The 21,104-nt window shown below is 38.7% G+C and overlaps 1 protein-coding gene across 2 annotated transcripts in view; it reads left to right on the forward strand.

The window, feature by feature from the left end:
• Nucleotides 1-150: 150 nt before the first annotated feature.
• senp6a (SUMO specific peptidase 6a) overlaps nucleotides 151-21,104 on the forward strand; it is a 37,752-nt gene continuing 16,798 nt past the window's right edge. For both annotated transcript variants that reach the window (XM_061901407.1, XM_061901408.1), the window contains exons 1-2: nucleotides 151-304; nucleotides 11,059-11,152. In XM_061901407.1, the coding sequence (XP_061757391.1) occupies nucleotides 274-304; nucleotides 11,059-11,152 (125 nt within the window). In that variant the 5' untranslated portion in view covers nucleotides 151-273. The remainder of the gene's footprint in view (nucleotides 305-11,058; nucleotides 11,153-21,104) is intronic.

Raw genomic sequence — 21,104 nt, forward strand, 5'->3', positions numbered from 1 at the left:
CATTAAAATCAAGGTTTTATGGTCGATTCCTCAAGTAAGTCCAATTTACAGCGCTACTAATTCAAAACACTTTGAATCACACAATGCATCCATAAAGACGACCGGCGGTTTGTTAAATGGATAATTACAATATTGAAAATACAAAAACACTTTTATTGTGAAGACGGCACGCTTGACTTCCGCATGTAAAGGGTTATAGTTGTAATTTTGTTAACGGATCTAACCTGCTGAAGAGGAGGAACACTATCATCTGAGGACGAACATGGAATAAACATGGCCCACAATAGAGGACATTTCTTGGACGGTAAGCCCAGACTCTGCGGTGTCGAACGACCCACAATTTGTCGGCAAAGTCCCACTTGCCAGAGACAAAAGGACCAGAATTTGTCCAAAATATAGCTGCAGCTGAGGGGCTAACCTTAGCCCGGCTTGTCTGCCTGATAAAGCGTCTTACTGGCGAATGTTGGCCGCCTGCTCGCTGTGACAGCAACGGGTCTTTTCCTGGTCCTTGTGCTTTAGGGATTGAGGGGACCATAAACATGGTCCGGTCCGGTCCGGTGGACCTGAGACCAAAGTAAGCTCACAAGTGTTAGCTAGAACAGGTCGCGCTGACTGGCTGGCATTTTGCTGTATGCTAGCTGAACCAAGATTGCAGCTAAAGAGGCCTTGCTCGCAACTGCACTTTTAAAACATCTTTTCACGCAAACATTTTATCCTAAATGCTTTACTATTTCTACCAGCCCAGCAATTAGTACGAAACATGCTAGCACAAGGTAATGTACAATTTATAATAATGATTAGAAAAAACACTGTAAAAAGTTTGGAAACTATATTTTTCACTCAATAAATCATTCATTAATGCTCATTCTTTATGTCATACATATATACACCTGTGTGTGTGTTTATATACACATATGCACATAGACATGTACTTGTGTGATATTTAACAACAATGTCAATGAAATGACATGTACCTAATCAAGTAACAGAGTGTAAGCAGGTTGGAAATCAGGTAGACCAATTAACATTTTGAGGTGTTGTTTTAGATCCTCTATTACTTGTGTTTTAATACTAGGTGAAGCTCTTCTTTTAGTTTGCTGACAATCATAACGATGTGTGCATACATTATGCATCAAATGTATATGTTTATGTGTATGTATATATATATATATATATATATATATATATATATATATATATATATATATATATATATATATATATATATATATATATATATATATATATACACACACACATACATATACGTGTGTATATATACACGCATCAAATAGGTATGCAACGATTATAGAATTTGACTGTACGATTATAGTCAAAATACTGAGCACAGTTTCACAATTGCTATACATTGATTGATTTTAAAACCAAAAATGTATAAAAAGTTGTTCCTTTGAGATTTTATGTTATTTAAATATAATACTGATCAAATAACAGTACAAATAATACATATAAACAGAGTAATACTACTAAACAATTAAATACATTAATAATTGCATAATGAAAACAAAACTAATAAACTCATGTTATTTTAATCAGGTGTCCTCTCTGCCGATTTATTCATTTTTAATCAATTTTATGTTGCGTTAATAACTTGAATTCATGTAATTACATCCCATGGTATAGTGCTGTTACTTTACAAGCTTTTGATATATGATAATGTGTTTACAAATATACATTTTTACACAAATATACATGCATCTAATATACACGTTTGCATAACAATATATGCACCCAACATATACGTTTGCACAGTCTCTTTAAGTAGGCTGATGGTAAACTTGCCCACCAAGTGTGTGCAGCCGACTTTCAGTGGGAAAACCTTGACTTTCCACCCGCGTTCCTCTGCATTTGCTGCCAGCTCGGTGTACTTGCATCTTTCCAGTGTATGACATAAATAGTGTGACATTAAGAGGACCAAACAGGTTGTTGTGGTAATTCCAGATGGAAAACAGAATGTTTGGTTTTGATCTGCCAGCCTCCAGAGACATGCTTTCAATATTTGCTTTTGTCTAAACTTAAGATGGTGTTGCACATTCTCTGATGAACCCATTGCAGATGCTAGATTGAGTGTTGGAAGGCATTTATCTTTGTCCGTCTGGTCTCCATAGTAGCTGTAGGGCACTGGAGGACATGGTTGTGCCTTGTACCAGGCTTGTCTAGCAGCCAACCAAAATGTTTTTTAGATTAGTAGAAGGTGAACAGAGGTTGTAGTTTAACTACGATCAAAGTATTGGACAGGACGTCGAAATGTGTAAATAAAGTTCTACTTTATATAAGAAAAATGTGGGGATACAAACGGTACAAAACAATCCTTATATCTTGTTATCTGTCATTCATTCATCACCCGAAGGCTCGTAACGCTCAGTCTCATCAACCACAATGCACCTGCTCCCGCTCCTTTCATTACATCCGGTTTTCCGCAATGCATTGTGGAACATGTAGTATTTTAGTTAACCCTTTGTTAGGCTATAAAATAGAAAACAAATCAATCCAGTGTCAACGTTTCTCAAATAATCAATATCAAATACATGTATAAATCAAATCAATTCACTTTTAACTCCTTTTAGCTGTAAATAATAACAGATCAATTTATTAGCAATAAATCTAGCATGCAAATTATGGAATGACCATCACACATGAACTATATAACCCATAAGTTACAACATCCTCCCTCCATGAACTACATTCATCTAAATCTCAAGACAGTACAGTAACTGAATAGGTCTTCTTAGCAAAGTCCCTGAGGGAGTGCGGACGATGCACGATCTGACAAGTCCATCTCTGCCGGTAAACAGTTCTGTGATTCTTCCCAGTTTCCAGGTTTGTCTAGGAGTGTCATCCTCTCCAATGAGTACAACATCACCCACTTGCAGTGGGGTGGGTGTCGGTGTGTCACAACGGTGTGCTGACTTCAAGTCCAGTAGGTAATCCTTACGCCAAGTGTTCCAGAAGCTGGTTGTGAGTCTCTGTCTGTACTTCCATCTTCGAGTGATTGCTGCCTTGTTTGCAGTTGGGTGCTGAATGTTAGCAGGGAAGGGCTTTGGTGGCAGAGAGGTCAGCCGTTTTCCCACCAGAAAGTGGGCTGGGGTCAGCGGCTGTGGTTCATCCACTTCATTGTGCACAAATGTCAGAGGCCTTGAGTTTATGATCGCCTCCACTTCTGTCAGTACTGTGCACATCTCTTCAAAGTTGAGTGAAGCTCTTCCTAGAACTTTCTTCAGGCTTGTTTACTGACCGGATGAGCCTCTCCCAGAATCCACCCCACCAGGCTGCTCGCTCTGCAATGAACTTCCAGGTGATGCCTTTTTCTGAGAGGAACTCTAACAGCTGCGGTTCTTTGATAGCTTTCCACAGCTCCTTCAGGTCTTGATCAGCTCTCTTGAATGTTTTGGGATTGTCTGAGTAGATTATTTTGCATAATCCTCTTCTGGAGATGAATCTTTTCAGCGCTAACAGGAATGTCTCTGTTGACTGATATGAGACCAGTTCCAGGTGTACTGCTCTGGTAACAGCACAAGTGAATAGTGCAATGTATGACTTCTTACCAGAATCAGCTGCTTTCACATAAAGTGGTCCTGCAAAATCCACACCTGTGACTTCGAATGGTGGAGATTCAGTTATTCTGTCTTTGGGCAAGGGCGCAGTGATCTGCCGTCCGGCTTTTGCCTTGAATCTTTTGCAAACGGTGCAGCTGGCCACAGTTCTCTTCACTAGCTGCCTGGCACGCAGGATCCAGTATCTCTCCCTCACTTGAACGAGAGTGTCTCTCACTCCTGAGTGCATCACTTTTTCATGACAGCTCTGTATGAGCAGTTCTGAATATCTGTGTTTATTGGGCATAATCCATGGGTGCTGCTCTCTGTATGTGAAATCGGACTGCTGCAGCCTTCCTCCCACACTGAGCAGCTCGTGTTCATCCAGGAAAGGTTTGAGTTCTTTAATCTTGCAGTCATTGTTTAGGCCCTTTTTCACCTTCAGTTGTTTGATCTCCTGGCTGAAACTCTGTTGTTGTGTTGTCTTGATCCAGTACTTTTCTGCTTCAAATAACTAGTCAGCAGTTAGTCCTCATTTTTTCTTTGTTTTTGTTTGAGCATTGGCTATGAATCTCTTTATCCAGGCTGTCACTCTGAGGACTCTTTTCAGCTTGCTGTATCCATCCAGTTTTAACACTGGTTCAGTGGGGTCTGTGTAATTTGAAGCAAGCTGCACAGTGATCTGTTGGCTGGACCTTAGTTCTGCATTCACCTTGTCTGGAACATCGTCATTTTCAGTCTCCTCTGACTGATCAGTTGACGTCAGAACGGTGGGCCCGTTCCACCATAGGTGGTTCTGTATCAGCCCTTCACACTGGATCTCGGTCACTGTTTGCAACAAACTGTTTCCACTTCTGAGCTGAGCTGAAAATCCAATGCAGTGTAATCATAGAGTCTGTCCACATTTTTATCTGATTTGGTTCCAGCTTTAGAGTCGTTATCAAGTTGTTGGCCAGTCTTGCTCCAATCACAGCTCCCATGAGCTCCAGGCGTGGCAGTGTCATTTTCTTGAGAGGAGCCACCCTGGATTTGGAAGCGACTAGGCTCATTGTAGGTTCTCCATCTGGCGATTCACCTTGTCGGTAGGCTACAGTACTATAAGCTCTTTCACTTGCATCGCAGAACACATGTAGTGTTAGGGCATGTTTATTTGCTGGCTGCATGTCTGTTCGATACCACCTTGGTATGGCGAGCTGGTGTAGCTGGGGCAGTTCTGAACACCACTGTTGCCATTCTTGAGTCAGGTCAGGTGGTAGCTCTACGTCCCAGGAGAGTCCTCTCTCCCACATTTCTTGAAACATGCACTTGATTCTGATTGTGAAAGGTGTCAAGAATCCTAGTGGGTCATAGATGCGTGCAGCTGACTGCAGAACACTTCTCTTTGTGTTCTTCTTTTCCTTTAAGATGCTTAACAGTGGTCTGAGGTCAACGGTGAAGTCATCTGTTTTTGGTCTCCACACTAGGCCCAACACCTTGAGCACAGCTCCGTGTGTCTCCGATGCCAGTGTGTGGTAGGTTGTGCCCTCCTCCCATTTTTTCAACAGCTCATGAGAGTTGGTCATCCATTTGCAGAGGTCCATGCCTGCGGTTGACAGCATTTGAGTTGCAGTTGCTGTCACATGGTAGGCCTCTTCAACACTGTGTGCGCTTGCAATGAAATCATCGACATAAAGTGACTCTCTTAGTGTCTCTACAACCTGTGGTTGTTTTGTTTCATATTGTTTTAGGTGTTTTCTGATTGTAGCTGTGAGTAGGAATGGACTTGGGGTGGCCCCAAACACCACTCTGGTCATTCGCAGCACACGCAGCTCTCCATCCTCTTGTCCGCTTGGTGGGCCTGTGAGCCACAGAAATCTCACTGCATCTCTGTCTTTCTCCACTATGAAGATCTGCAAGAAAGCCTTTTTTATGTCTGACATAAAAGCAATTTCATTTTTTCTGAATTTAATGAGGACACTGAGGAGATCTGGATTCAGGTTTGGTCCTGTGAGCAGACAGTCATTGAGGGATGGACTGCCATCTTCATGAGATGACGCATCAAACACCACTCTCAGCTTTGTGGTCACTTTGTCTTCTCTGAGTACTGCGTGGTGAGGTAAGTAGTATTTCACGTTGTCTGTACTTGCGTTGTCCTTTGGCACATCCTCTGCAATGTTCTACTGTAAATAGTCCTCCACTACTTCATTGTATCTGCTGTAGAATGTAACATCCTTCTTCAGTCTTTTCTTCAGACCTTCAAATCGTTTTTTAGCAACTCTGTAGTTGTCTTGGAGCGCTGTTTTGTCTGATTTCCATGGCAACTCCACGTGATATCGTCCATCTTTGAATGTTGTTGTTCTCTCAAACATCTGCAGAGCCTCTTCTTCTACTGGGTTCTGTGTGTTTTCACTTGTGACGCCCAGAGACTCAATTTCCCAAAATGCACTTAGTTGTTTGGAGACAAGTGTGTCCTCTTCAAGTGGAATGAACATGCAGGTTGCTTCAGAGACACTTGACATGCACACTGGTCCCTGCACAGACCATCCAAATGTACTCTCCAGTGCAACTAATGTCTCTGTCAGGCGCTCCACTCTTCCTGAGACAATTTGCCAATAGTAGTCTGCTCCTATTAGGACAGATAGTTCAGGATCATTATCTGGGAAGTCTGCTAGTTGGAGTCCTTTTTTTCTTGAGCTCATGTTGAATCTGGTCACCGGGAACTTTCATCACAGCTGAGCACACCTGAGGTGTTTCTAAAGCCTCAATTTCAATTCTTTGCTGGTTGTCCCAGACATTCTCCAATATGACTTTCACCGTGTTGCGTTGTGACGTTGTGGGGACAGAGGAGCCAAACGTGTGAAGAGTGAGTGTCTCTTGTCTTATTACTGGTAAGTTAAGGCTCTTCACAAGGTTTTCATGGATGAAGCTTCTCTGACTCCCTCCATCGAGTAAACAGCGAGCCATTTTTCATGCCTTAGCGGTTTGTAGCAGCACAGTGTTCTGTCCATCTTGTTTAATCTTCGCTGAGTGAGGAATGACTGAGGAAACAACGGCCTTTTCCTGGGGGACTGCACCTCACTTTTCTCACCAGTGCACACAGCAATGTGATGCCTCCTTCCACATTTTTCACATGATGCATCCTTCACTTTGCATGTTTTTGCAGTGTGTTTCTGTCCCAGACACACAAAAAATCTTCCCATTTTCTTGATCTTTTCTTTGCGTTGTAGAATGCTGTTAGTAGGGCAATACTCAGATTTGTGTTCTGCACTGTCACAGACTATACAGTTGTGTATCTTCTGGCTAGCTGTGTGCAGTGCGGCAGCAGATTGTGTGCTGGGTCTGTTCATTTTTGTACCATTGGATGAGCATAACTGCTTCCATGGCTTACTTTCTGGTTTGTGTTCTTTCTGGGTGTATGACGTTGTCATTTGCAGTGCTCTTTCTCTGCTCTGAACCTCCTTCTGTAGGAATTTGACAATTTCATCAACCTTCCATTCATCATCATTTCCCCTCTGACGGCTATATTCAAGAGCTATATCATCTGGAATCATCTTCATTAAAATTGGGCATTGTAGACTTCCATAAGTGTCTGACACTACACCCAGTGACTCCAAGCTCCTAATCTGAATTTCACATTCATCATATAGCTGCCTTAATGCATACACATCGGAGGATTTCTTCACAGGAGTTAGATTCAGCAGCCTTGACATGTGAGCACTGATCACCAGATCTTTCCTTCCAAATCTGCTTTTCAATAACGTGATAGCACTGTCATAATTAGCATCTGTAAGCATTAGTCCAGCTACAGCCTTTGCAGCTGTTCCTGTGAGATACGTTTTCAGGTAGGTAAACTTCTCACGTTTGCACAATGCATCATTCGTGTGAATAGCAGTCTCATATTGGCTCTAAAACTCCTGCCATCTACTGACATCGCCAGTGTATTTATCGATCATCAATTTCGGTAGCTTCACAGACTGTCTGTATGCTAATGAGTTAGCAGAATTAGCGTCGCTCACCCTCTGCTGCGTTAATGCTTGTTGCTGCTGGTTTTCATCCTCTTTTTTTTCCTCAACATGCACTGCGCGCGGCTCTTATACGAGATGACACGTTGTTTGTAGTCCTCCGTATTTTCGATCTCGTGCTCCAAGTCATCCAACGCCGTGAGCTGTTCAATTCCATTATCCAACTTAAATAGCGTGTACTCTTTCGCCAACAACATGTCCAATAAAGTGCTCAAATTATCGATGTCCGGATCTGGCTTGGTCATTTCTCCGTCTATCTGGTTCAAAAGTACCTCTGATTGCACCCCGTTTTCTTCTCATTCTTTCCATTTCGGTCCTACGTTCCTCTTCTGTCATCTGAGCAGCGGTTTTAGCGTCTCCCTCGCTCATCTTTTCTCGGGTTTTTCGGCAACAAAAAATGTAGATTAACTGCGATCAAAGTATTGGACAGGATGTCGAAATGTGTAAATAAAGTTGTACTTTATATAAGAAAAATGTGGGGATACAAACTGTACAAAACAATCCTTATATCTTGTTATCTGTCATTCATTCATCACCCGAAGGCTCGTAACGCTCAGTCTCATCAACCACAATGCACCTGCTCCCGCTCCTTTCATTACATCCGGTTTGCCCCAATGCATTGTGGAACAGGTAGTATTTTAGTTAACCCTTTGTTAGGCTATAAAATAGAAAACAAATCAATCCAGTGTCAGCGTTTCTCAAATAATCAATATCAAATACATGTATGAATCAAATCAATTCACTTTTAACTCCTTTTAGCTGTAAATAATAACAGATAAATTTATCAGCAATAAATCTAGCATGCAAATTATGGAATGACCATCACACATGAACTATATAACCCATAAGTTACAACAGAGGTGGCATGTTGGGCCTTCTCTGTACCATTGTTTGAGTTTAGAGGGAGTGGGCCGAACATCATACCTGGCTCCTAGAATGACATTTTAAGAGAAGAAGCTGTGCAAAACTTTCAAATCCAATTTAAACTTATATTGCTTGATTCGATAATAAATACCTGCCATGTTATTATTATTTATTTACGCACATACAAATAACAATGAACAGACAGTGTAAATAAAAAAACGTGCAGAAAAAAGTCTTGTAAAGTCATAAGACTTTTTTACAATTATCACAGCAGTAAAAATATACATTACATATACTGTATACAGCAAACTTCCTCATCATAGTTCACCTGAGACCAACAAATTTTTCAACTGTTTTGAAAGGAATAAAGTGCAGTTGTGGATTGAAGAGCGACTTGATTGTAGTTTATTCCACAGAGATCATATTGTATAACTGTTTGGGTTCACGCAAAACATGTAAGGTTACTGAAATTAATGCATCAAAAACATAAACATATAACAAATATTACCAAATATAATCCATTAGGTTTAGACCATTTTGTAGGCTTTTAATTATTGAAAGGAATTTTTAAGTGTGAACAAACTTGCTCCCATTGTTAAACAAGCAAAATAGTTCAATTAGAACATGGGTCCAACAAGCAATAATTGAATAACAAAATGCAGAACAGCATTCAGTCAGTCATTCATCTCAGTAACGGTTGGAACATGTTGACACCTGAAATTAAAACATTGACAGAGCTCTAGGTTTTTAACTAGGGGTGTCTTGATGTAATATTGATTCACATACCTCGCGATCCTATATCATCAAAAAACAAGCTAAATGTCCCTACACAGTGCAAAGCCAGTTGTAAGTCTACAATCCTCACCTCCATGGCAGCCAAAACACTGTTTCTTACAAGTATCATCCCTGGAGGACAAGGATTAGCTACACATGCTAAACTACACATTGTAGGAGGATAAGCTAAACGCAAGCTAGAGTTCTTGAACGTAAACAAAGGTGGGCAGATCGATAGAAATATCCACAGTAACGATAACAAGTATATTTTTATTATGTGGTTGTTACTACAGTGGTTGGATTGATATTTTTTTCTTATTAAAACATTTTTTGTCTATATTGTTATGTTTTATTCACTCCTGAAATAAGTCCCTGGACACAGGGGCACTTTAAGGGCAAAACCCAAAGGATTTAAATGAGAGCCAATAGTAGGGAATCATTTAAATATTTGATACACATTGTTAAACCGCCATCCTGGGTTTGTCTGATTATAATTGTGACCAAAAATGTAATCATTCATCCATCCATCCATTTTCTACCGCTTATTCCCTTGTGGGGTCGCGGGGGCCGCTGGCGCCTATCTCAGCTTCAATAATCTTTAAAATGTATGTATTAGTATCCGTAATGATATGACCAATGCTACACCTGTAATTACTTGGTATCGATCGATGCCCAAATTTGAAATACTGCCCAAAACTAATGTAAAGTATCAAACAACAGAATAATAAGTGTTAAAGTTAAAGTTAAAGTACCAATGATTGTCACACACACATTAGGTGTGGTGAAATGTGTCCTCTGCATTTGACCCATCCCCTTGATCACACCCTGGGAAGCGAGGGGAGCAGTGTTTATTAGGTTTTAAACTTAAGTGTAGATAAAGGGATGTTACAACAGAAGGTAACCAGCTATTAAAAGTAAAATAGCAAATAGATTAATAATCCATCCATCCATTTCCTTCTGCTTGTCATTTTCGGGGTCACGGTGGGTGCTGGATTCTATCTTAGCTGCACACGGGCAAAAGGCGGTGTACACCCTGCCCAGGTCGTAGATTATTAATAGTAGGACAAAATAATGTAAAAAAAAATTACAAAATTTTGTTATCGATGACACTAGCAGCCAAATTAAAAGCCTTTTTAACCCGTTTTAAAAACAATATCATCATGTATTTACCAAATAATATATTGTGATATATCAGGTTATCGCAGGATGCTGCACTGTTCATCGCAATATAGATTTTAGGCAATATCGCCCATACGTACACTTCATTTCAATTTAAAGACCGTATAAATCCATTCCAGACGGTAATTAAATCAATATGCTTGTGTTTTTCATACCTACCATTTTTCTCTCTTTGACTAATTACACCTGATGAAAAAATAAATATTTAGCATTTCACACTACAAAATGCTGAAAGTATGTACGAGTTCTACTATTGTATCGGATCAATACCAGTATTGGCTAATAAATAAGGTTCTATAATATTTGGTATTATATCTGAAGTGAAAACGTATGCCTATTTTTAACACTCAAGTAAAACAAATGCTTGTTGCAAACATTGATTTTACTATTATTATTATACATCACTGGTATTTACATTTTCTGCTTCTATCAATTGTGTGTCTCTATTATGTCACTGTGTTACAGGTTTTTGACTATTTGACCTGTGCTTTTGAACTTTTAGTAAAATTCTAACCTGGTACAGGTTTACCAACTAAGTTTATGAAGGAAAGAAGGCTTTTTGTATGACATGTTTGTATATATGTATAATGAATTGTTCAATTAACATTAATGAAATGAATGACAGTGTATGTTTGGGAAAGAAGTAGCTTCTCTGATGGACTGTTCTCTCTTGTATGGACACAAAGCTCTGGAAAGATCCGAGGCTCGTCCTGATGGTGGTTTCAAGCGCAATGGAAGCTTCTGTCAGTCTGGAGACAGCGAGGAAGAAGAGAAACATAAGTAAGCACTTCTGTAAGAATCGCCGGGTCGCCAACCTGTTGATGGTGATCTACAAGTCGACCTTTAAGACCCTACTAGTCAATCCCGAAAATAATTAGAAAATAAATAAATAAATATGATATCAGTGACAACACCACCCAAAAAGTGACCAGCGTACCTACAATCAGGCAAGCATTTTAACACCTGAACCTGCACGCACAGCTCTGCTTCTCTTTCTTTAAGCCTCTCTTCTCGCAGCTATCAACACTGCGGCCCGACCTCCCAAGCACAGCCGCCCACTGCACCTGCTCGTTTCGCAAACGCGCATTTCATGACATGCTCAAAAATCATTGAGCTGCAACAATGAATTTGGCTTATTGTTGCAATGCATCTGACATTTTCTAGCATCCAACATAAAACAACTCATTCCTTAAAGGCCTACTGAAATGAGATTTTCTTATTTAAACGGGGATAGCATGTCCATTCTATGTGTCATGCTTGATCATTTTGCGATATTGCCATATTTTTGCTGAAAGGATTTAGTAGAGAACATCAATAATAAAGTTTGCAACTTTTGGTTGCTAATAAAAAAGCTTTGCCTTTACCGGAAGTAGCAGACGATGTGCGCGTGACGTCACCGGTGTGAGGGCTCCTCACATTGTTTATAATGTGAGCCTCCAGCAGCAAGAGCTATTCGGACAGAGAAAGCGACAATTTCTCCATTAGTTTGAGCGAGGATGAAAGATTCGTGGATGAGGAAAGTTAGAGTGACGGACTAGAATAAAGTAAAAAAAAGAAAAAGGCGATTGCATTGGGAGCGATTCAGATGTTTTTAGACACATTTACTAGGATAATTCTGGGAAATCCCTTATCTTTCTATTGTGTTGCTAGTGTTTTCGTGAGTTAAAAAGTACCTGATAGTCGGAAGGGTGGGTCCACGGGTGTGTTGACGCCCCTCTCTGAGGGAACTCACGGCAGCTGCAGCACAACAGAAGCTCCGCTGATCTCCGGTAAGAGGCTACTTATTTCCACAATTTTCTCACCGAAAACTGACGGTCACCATGTAGTCGGGATCCATGTTCGCTTGACCGCTTTGATCCATAGTAAAGCTTCACCTCCGGGAAATTTAAACAAGGAAACACCGTGTGTTTGTGTGGCTAAAGTCTAAAAGCTTCCCACCTCCACCTTTTTACTTTGACTTCTCCATTATTAATTGAACAAATTGCAAAAGATTCAGCAACACTGATGTCCAAAAGATTGTGTAATTATGCGATGAAAAGAGACTACTTTTAGCTGTGTGTGGTGCTGGGCTAAAATGTCTCCTCCAACCAATAACGTCACAATCACGCGTCATCATTCCGCGACGTTTTCAAAAGGAAACTCCGTGGGAAATTTAAAATTGTAATTTAGTAAACTAAACCGCCCGTATTGGCATGTGTTGCAATGTTAATATTTCATCATTGAAGTATAAACTATCAGACTGCGTGGTTGGTAGTAGTGGGTTTCAGTAGGCCTTTAACCACGAGTCCATGGCCTTCATTGCCTGCGACCGGAACTAAAAAGGCAAACACGAGAGTCTGTGAACATTGCTCCAAATTACGGACTTTGTGTTAGTTTATTGGGGGAAAAAAACTAAACATTGACTTATGCAAAGACAGTAATATATAATAAAACAAGGCGACAGCTAAAGCACTTCCCGGTTATCCCTTTTTTTATCACAGAGGAAAAACCCTACAGGTGAACAGCTGATTTTACTACTTAAGGTGCTGATGTAAGACAACCATGTGATTCGCGTCGCGTCCCATATGTGACCACAGGATGAACAAATATAGTACAGTACTAAGAGTGTGTGTGTTTGTGTGCGTGCGTGTGCGTGTATACAGTATATATATATATATATATATGTGTATATATATATACATATATATATACACATATATACACACACGTGTGTGTGTGTATATACAGGACTGTCTCAGAAAATTTGAATATTGTGATAAAGTCCTGAAATATTGCAAGCCTTTTATTATTTTAATATTGCTGACTATGGCATACAGCTTAAGAAATCTCAAAAATCCTATCTCCAAAAATTAGAATATTTCCTCAGACCAAGTAAAAAAAAAAAAAAGATTTATAACAGCAAAACAAAATCAAACATTTAAAAATTTCAATGAATGCACTAAGCACTTGGTTAGGAATCTTTTCGCATGGATTACTGTGGCATTGCTGAGGTGTTATGGATGCCCAGGATGCTTCACTACCGGCCTTTAGCTCATTTGCACTATTGGGTCTGGTGTCTTTCAGCTTCTTCTTCACAATACCCCACAAATTCTCTATAGGGTTCAGGTCAGGGGAGTTGGCAAGCCAATCGCGGACAGTAATGCCATGGTCAATACACCAGTTACTGATGGTTTTGGCACTTAGAGCAGGGGCCAGATCATGCTGGAAAATTAAATCATCATCTCCATAGAGCTTTACAACAGATGGAAGCATGGAGTGCTCTTGGTACACAGCTGCATTGACTCTGGACTTGGTGAAAGACAGTGGACCAAAACCAGCAGCTGACATGGCTCCCCAAACCATTGCTGACTGTGGGAACACACTGGATTTTAAGCAACTTGGATTTTGCTCCTCTCCAGCCTTCCTCCAGACTATAGCGCCTTGACTTCCAAATGTAATACAAAATTTGCTTTCGTCTAAAAACAGGACTCTGGACCTCTCTGCAACTGTCCGTCAGTCAGACGCTTCTTGCATTGTCTTGAGTTCAGGAGTGGCTTGACCATGGGAATATGGCTATTGTAGCTGTATCTGTTGAAAATCTCTATGGAGATGATGATTTCATTTTCCAGCATGATCTGGCACCTGCCCAAAGTGCCAAAACCACCAGTAACGGGTGTATTGACCATGGCATTACTGTCCGCGATTGGCCTGCCAACTCCCCTGACCTGAACCCTATAGAGAATTTGTGGGGTATTGTGAAGAAGAAGGTGAAAGACACCAGACCCAATAGTGCAAATGAGCTAAAGGCCGCTAGTGAAGCATCCTGGGCATCCATAACAACCCAGCAATGCCACAGGCCGATTGCCTCCATGCCACGCTGCATTGATGCAGTAATCCATGCGAAAGCATTCCTAACCAAGTGCTTAGTGCAATAATTGACATTTTCAAATGTTTGATTTTCTTTTGCTGTTATAAATCCTTTTTTTTAACTTGGTCTGAGAAAATATTCAAATTTTTTGAGATAGGATTTTTGAGTTTTCTTAAGCTATATGCCATAATCAGCAATATTAAAATAATAAAAGACTTGTAATATTTCAGTTGATGTGTAGTGCATCCAGAATGTATGACATTTCCTTGTTTTTAGTTTCATTACAGAAAATAAAGGACTTAATCACAATATTCTAATTTTCTGAGACAGTCCTGTATGTGTGTGTGTGTGTGTGTGTGTGTGTGTGTGTGTGTGTGTGTGTGTGTGTGTGTGCATACCCCGTTTCCATATAAATACAATGATTTGCAAACCATTTTCAACACATATTCAATTGAATATGCTACAAAGACAACATATTTGAAGTTAAAACTGATAAACGTTTTTTTTGTGTGCAAATAATCATTAACTTTAGAATTTAATGCCATCAACACGTGACAAAGAAGCTGGGAAAGGTGGCAATAAATACTGATAAAGTTAAGAAATACTCATCAAACACTTATTTGGAACATCCCACAGGTGTGCAGGCTAATTGGGAACAGGTGGGTGCCTTGATTGGGTATAAAAACAGCTTCCATGAAATGCTAAGTAATTCACAAACAAGGATGGGGCGAGGGTCACCAATTTGTAAGCAAATTGTCGAACAGTTTTAGAACAACATTTTTCAACGAGCTATTGCAAGGAATTTAGGGATTTTACCATCTACGGTCTGTAAAATCATCAAAAGGTTCAGAGAATCTGGAGAAATTACTGCACGTAAGCGATGATATTACGGACCTTTGATCCCTCAGGCGGTACTGCACCAAAAACCGACATCCGTGTGTAAAGGATATCACCACATGGGCTCAGGAACACTTCATAAAACCACTGTCAGTAACTACAGTTGGTCTCTACATCTGTAAGTGCAAGTTAAAACTACTATGCAAAGCGAAAGCCATTTATCAACAACACCAAGGAATGCCGCCGGGCTTCGCTGGGCCCAAGCGCATCTAAGATGGACTGATGTAAAGTGTAATAATAATAACCATCCGGATTGTTATAGGCGCAAAGTTCAAAAGCCAGCATCTGTGATGGCATGGGTAACTTACACATCTATGAAGGCACCATTAATTCTGAAAGGTACATACAGGTTTTGGAGCAACATATATTGTCATCAAAGCAACGTTATCATGGACGTCCCTTCTTAATTCAGCAAGACAATGCCAAGCCATGTGTTACAAATGCGTGGCTTCGTAGTAAAAGAGTGCGGCTACTTTCCTGGCCCGCCTGCAGTCCAGACATGTCTCCCATCAGAAATTTGTGGCGCATTATGAAGCGTAAAATACGACAGCGGAGACCCCGGACTGTTGAACGACTAAAGCTCTACATAAAACAAGAATGGGAAAGAATTACACTTTCTAACCTTCAACAATTAGTTTCCTCAGTTCCCAAACGTTTATTGAGTGTTGTTAAAAGAAAATGTGATGTAACATAGTGTTGAACATGCCCTTTCCCAACTACTTTGGCACGTGTTGCAGCCATGAAATTCTAAGTTAACTATTATTTGCAAAAAAAAAAAAAAAGTTTATGAGTATACAAACCCCGTTTCCATATGAGTTGGAAAATTGTGTTAGATGTAAACATAAACGGAATACAATGATATGCAAATCCTTTTCAACCCATATTCAAAGACAAGATATTTGATGTTCAAACTCATAAACTTTATTTTTATATATATATATATATATATATATATATATATATATATTAGGGGTGTGGGAAAAAATTGATTCAAATTTGAATTGCGATTCTCACGTTGTGCGATTCAGAATCGATTCACATTTTTAAAAAATCGATTAAAAAAAAAAATCATATTTTTTAATTTTATTTTTTTATATATTTTTTTTAATCAATCCAACAAAACAATACACAGCAATACCATAAAAATGCAATCCAATTCCAAAACCAAACCTGACCCAGCAACACTCAAAACTGCAATTGAGGAGACACAAACACGACACAGCGCAAACCACAAGTAGTGAAACATAAATGGATATTACCAACAACAGTATCAATATTAGTTATAATTTCAGCATAGCAGTGATTAAAAATCTTTCATTGACATTATCATTACACATTTACAAAAAAAAGAAAAAAAAGAACAATAGTTTTACAGTGGTTTACACTTGCATCGCATCTCATAAGCTTGACAACACACTGTGTCCTATATTTTCACAAAGATAAAATAAGTCATATTTTTGGTTCGTTTAATAGTTAAAACTAATTTACATTGCAATCATTTGATAAAACATTGTCCTTTACAATTCTAAAAGCTTTTAAAAAAAAATCTACTACTCTGCTTGCATGTCAGCAGACTGGGGTAGATCCTGCTGAAATCCTATGTATTGAATGAATACAGAATCGTTTTAAATCGAAAAAATATCGTTTTTGAATCGAGAATCACGTTGAATCGAAAAAAATCGATATATAATCGAATCGTGACCCCAAGAATCAATATTGAATGGAATCGTAGGACACCCAAAGATTCGCAGCCCTAATATATATATATATATATATATATATATATATATATATATATATATATATATATATATATATATATATATATATATATATATATATATATATATATATATATATATATATATATATATATATATATATGTGTATATATATATATATATATATATATATATATATATATATATATATATATATATATATATATATATATATATATATGTGTATATATATATATATATATATATATATATATATATATATATATGTGTATATATATATATATATATATATATATATATATATATATATATATATATATATATATATATATATATATATATATATATATATATATATATATGTGTATATATATATATATATATGTGTATATATATATATATATGTGTATATATATATATATATATATATATATATATATATATATGTGTATATATATATATATATGTGTATATATATATATGTGTATATATATATATATATGTGTATATATATATATATATGTATATAATATAGTGAAGAAAATGATTATTTGAACACCCTGCTATTTTGCAAGTTCTCCCATTTAGAAATCATGGAGGGGTCTGAAATTTTCATGGTAGGTGCATGTCTACTGTATGAGAGATAACCTAAAAAGAAAAATCCAGAAATCACAATATATGATGTTTTAACAATTTATTTGTGTGATAAAGCTGAAAATAAGTACTTGAACACCAACATTAATATTTGGTAGAGTAGCCTTTGTTTGCAGTTACGGAGGTCAAACGTTTCCTGTAGTTCTTCACCAGGTTTGCACAGACTGCAGGAGGGATTTTCACCCACTCCTCCACACAGATCTTCTCTAGACCAGTCAGGTTTCTGGTTTGTCGCTGAGTAACACAGACTTTCAGCTCCAGGAATTCACGTTGTAGGAATTTTAAATAATTTATTTGCAAATTATGGTGGAAAATAATTATTTGGTGAATAACAAAAATTAAACTCAATACTTTGTAATATAACCTTTGTTGGCAATAAAAGAGGTCAAACGATTACTATAGGTCTTTACCAGGTTTGTACACACAGTACTTGATATTTTGGCCCATTCCTCTATGCAGATCTTCTCGAGAACAGACTTTCAACTCCCTCCACAGATTTTCTATGGGGTTGAGGTCTGGAGACTGGCTAGGCCACTCCAGGACTTTCAAATGCTTCTTTTGGAGCCACTCCTTTGTTGCCCTGGCGGTGTGTTTTGGATCATTGTCATGCTGGAAGACCCAGCCACGTTTCATCTTCAAATCTCTCACTGATGGAAGGAGGTTTTGGCTCAAAATCTCACAATACATTGCCCCATTCATTCTTTCCTTAACATGGATCAGTCGTCCTGTCCCCTTAGCAGAAAAACAGCCCCAAAGCATGATGTTTCCACCCCCATGCTTCACAGTAGGTGTAGTGTTCTTGGGAGGCAACTCCTCCAAACACGACAAGTTGAGTTTATACCAATAAGTTCTATTTTGGTTTCATCTGACCACATGACATTCTCCCAATCCTCTGCTGTATCATACATGTGCTCTCTGGCAAACTTCAGATGGGCCTGGACATGCACTGGCTTAAGCAGGGGGACATGTCTGGCACTGCAGGATTTGATTCCCTGTCGGCGTAGTGCGTTACTGATGGTAACCTTTGTTACTTTGGTCCCAGCTCTCTGCAGGTCATTCACCAGGTCCCCCCGTGTGGTTCTGGGATTTTTGCTCACCGTTCTCATGATAATTTTGACCCCACGGGATCACATCTTGCGTGGAGCCCCAGATCGAGGGAGATTATCAGTGGTCTTGTATGTCTTCCATTTTCTGATAATTGCTCCCACAGTTGATGTTTTCACACCAAGCTGCTTGCCTATTGTAGATTCACTCTCCCAAGTCTGGTGCAGGTCTACAATTATTTTCCTGGTGTCCTTTGACAGCTCTTTGGTCTTGGCCATAGTGGAGTTTGGAGTCTGACTGTTTGAGGCTGTGGACAGGTGTATTTTATACAGATAACGACTTCAAACAGGTTCCATTAATACAGGTAACGAGTGGAGGACAGAAGAGCTTCTTAAAGAAGAAGTTACAGGTCTGTGAGAGCCAGAGATCTTCCTTGTTTGAAGTGACCAACTACTTATTTTCCACCATAATTTACAAATAATTCTTTAAAATTCCTACAATGTGAATTCCTGGATTTTTTTTTTCACATTCTGTCTCTCACAGTTGAAGTGTATCTATGATGAAAATGACAGACCTCTGTCATCATTTTAAGTGGGAGAACTTGCACAATCGGTGGCTAACTGAATACTTTTTAGCCCCACTGTATATATATATATATATATATGTATATATGTATGTGTATATGAATGTACAAACCCCGTTTCCATATGAGTTGGGAAATTGTGTTAGATTTAGATATAAACTAAATACAATGATTTGCAAATCCTTTTCAACCCGTATTCAATTGAATGCACTACAAAGACAATATATTTGATGTTGAAACTCATAAACTATTTTTTTTTTGCAAATAATAAATAACTTTGAATTTCTTGGCTGCAACACGTGTCAAAGTAGTTGGGAAAGTGCATGTACACCACTGTTTTTCATCACTTTTTCTTTTAACAACACTCAATAAACGTTTGGGAACTGAGGAAACTAATTGTTGAAGCTTTGAAAGTGGAATTCTCTCCCCTTCTTGTTTTATGTAGAGCTTCAGTCGTTCAACAGTCCGGGGTCTCCTCTGTCGTATTTTACGCTTCATAATGCGCCACACATTTTCAAAGGGACACAGGTCTGGACTGCAGGCAGGCCAGGAAAGTACTAGCACTCTTTTTTTACGAAGCAACGCTGTTGTAACACATGCTGAATGTGGCTTGGCATTGTCTTGCTGAAATAAGAGGCAGCTTCCATATGTTGTTCCAAAACCTGTATGTACCTTTCAGCATTAATGGTGCCTTCACAGATGTGTAAGTTACCCATGCCTTGCACACTAATGCACCCCCATACCAACAAAGATACTGGCTTTAGAACTTTGCGTCGATAACAGTCTGGATGGTTTGCTTCCCCTTTGGCCCGGATGACACAATGTCGAATATTTCCAAAAACAATTTGAAATGTAGACTCGTCAGAAAACAGAACACTTTTCCACTTTGCATCAGTCCATTTTATGTGATCTCAGGCCCAGAAAAGCCGGCGGCGTTTCTGGATGTTGTTGATAAATGGCTTTCGCTTTGCATAGTAGAGCTTTAACTTGCACTTACAAATGTAGCGACGAACTGGATTTAGTGACAGTGGTTTTCTGAAGTGTTCCTGAGCCCATGTAGTGATATCCTTTAGAGATTGATGTCAGTTTTTGATACAGTGCCGTCTGACGGATCGAAGGTCACGGTCATTCAATGTTGGTTTCCGGTCATGCCGCTTACGTGGAATGATTTCTCCAGATTCTCTGAACCTTTTGATGATAATATGGACCGTAGATGTTGAAATCCCTAAATTTCTTGCAATTGCACTTTGAGAAACGATGTTATTAAACGGTTTGACTATTTGCTCACGCAGTTGTGGACAAAGGAGTGTACCTCGCCCCATCCTTTCTTGTGAAAGACTGAGCATTTTTGGGGAAGTTGTTATTATACCCAATCATGGCACCCACCTGTTCCCAATTAGCCTGCACACCTGTGGGGTGTTCCAAATAAGAGTTTAATGAGCATTCCTCAACTTTATCAGTATTTATTTCCACCTTTCCCAACTTCTTTGTCACGTGTTGCTGGCATCAAATTCTAAAGTTAATGATTATATGCAAAAAAAAAAGCTTCTCATTTTGAACATCAAATATGTTGTCTTTGTAGCATATTCAACTGAATATGGGTTGAAAATTATTTGCAAATCATTGTATTCCGTATACATTTACATCTAAAACACAATTTCCTAATTCATGGATACAGGGTATGTATATATGTACTGTATATATATATATATATATATATATATATATATATATATATATATATATATATATATATATGTATGTATATATATGTGTATATATATATATATGTATGTATGTATGTAGGTGTGGGAAAAATCACAAGACTACTTCATATCGACAGAACTGTTTCATGAGGGGTTCCCTCAATCATCAGGAGATTTTCTGTCGAGATGAAGTAGTCTTGTGATTTTTCCCACACCTACATATTGCCCTCTACCACGGTATCGAGCACTATTCTCTGGA

Source organism: Nerophis ophidion, linkage group LG05 (assembly GCF_033978795.1).
Source record: "Nerophis ophidion isolate RoL-2023_Sa linkage group LG05, RoL_Noph_v1.0, whole genome shotgun sequence".
NCBI classification, from domain to species: domain Eukaryota; kingdom Metazoa; phylum Chordata; class Actinopteri; order Syngnathiformes; family Syngnathidae; genus Nerophis; species Nerophis ophidion.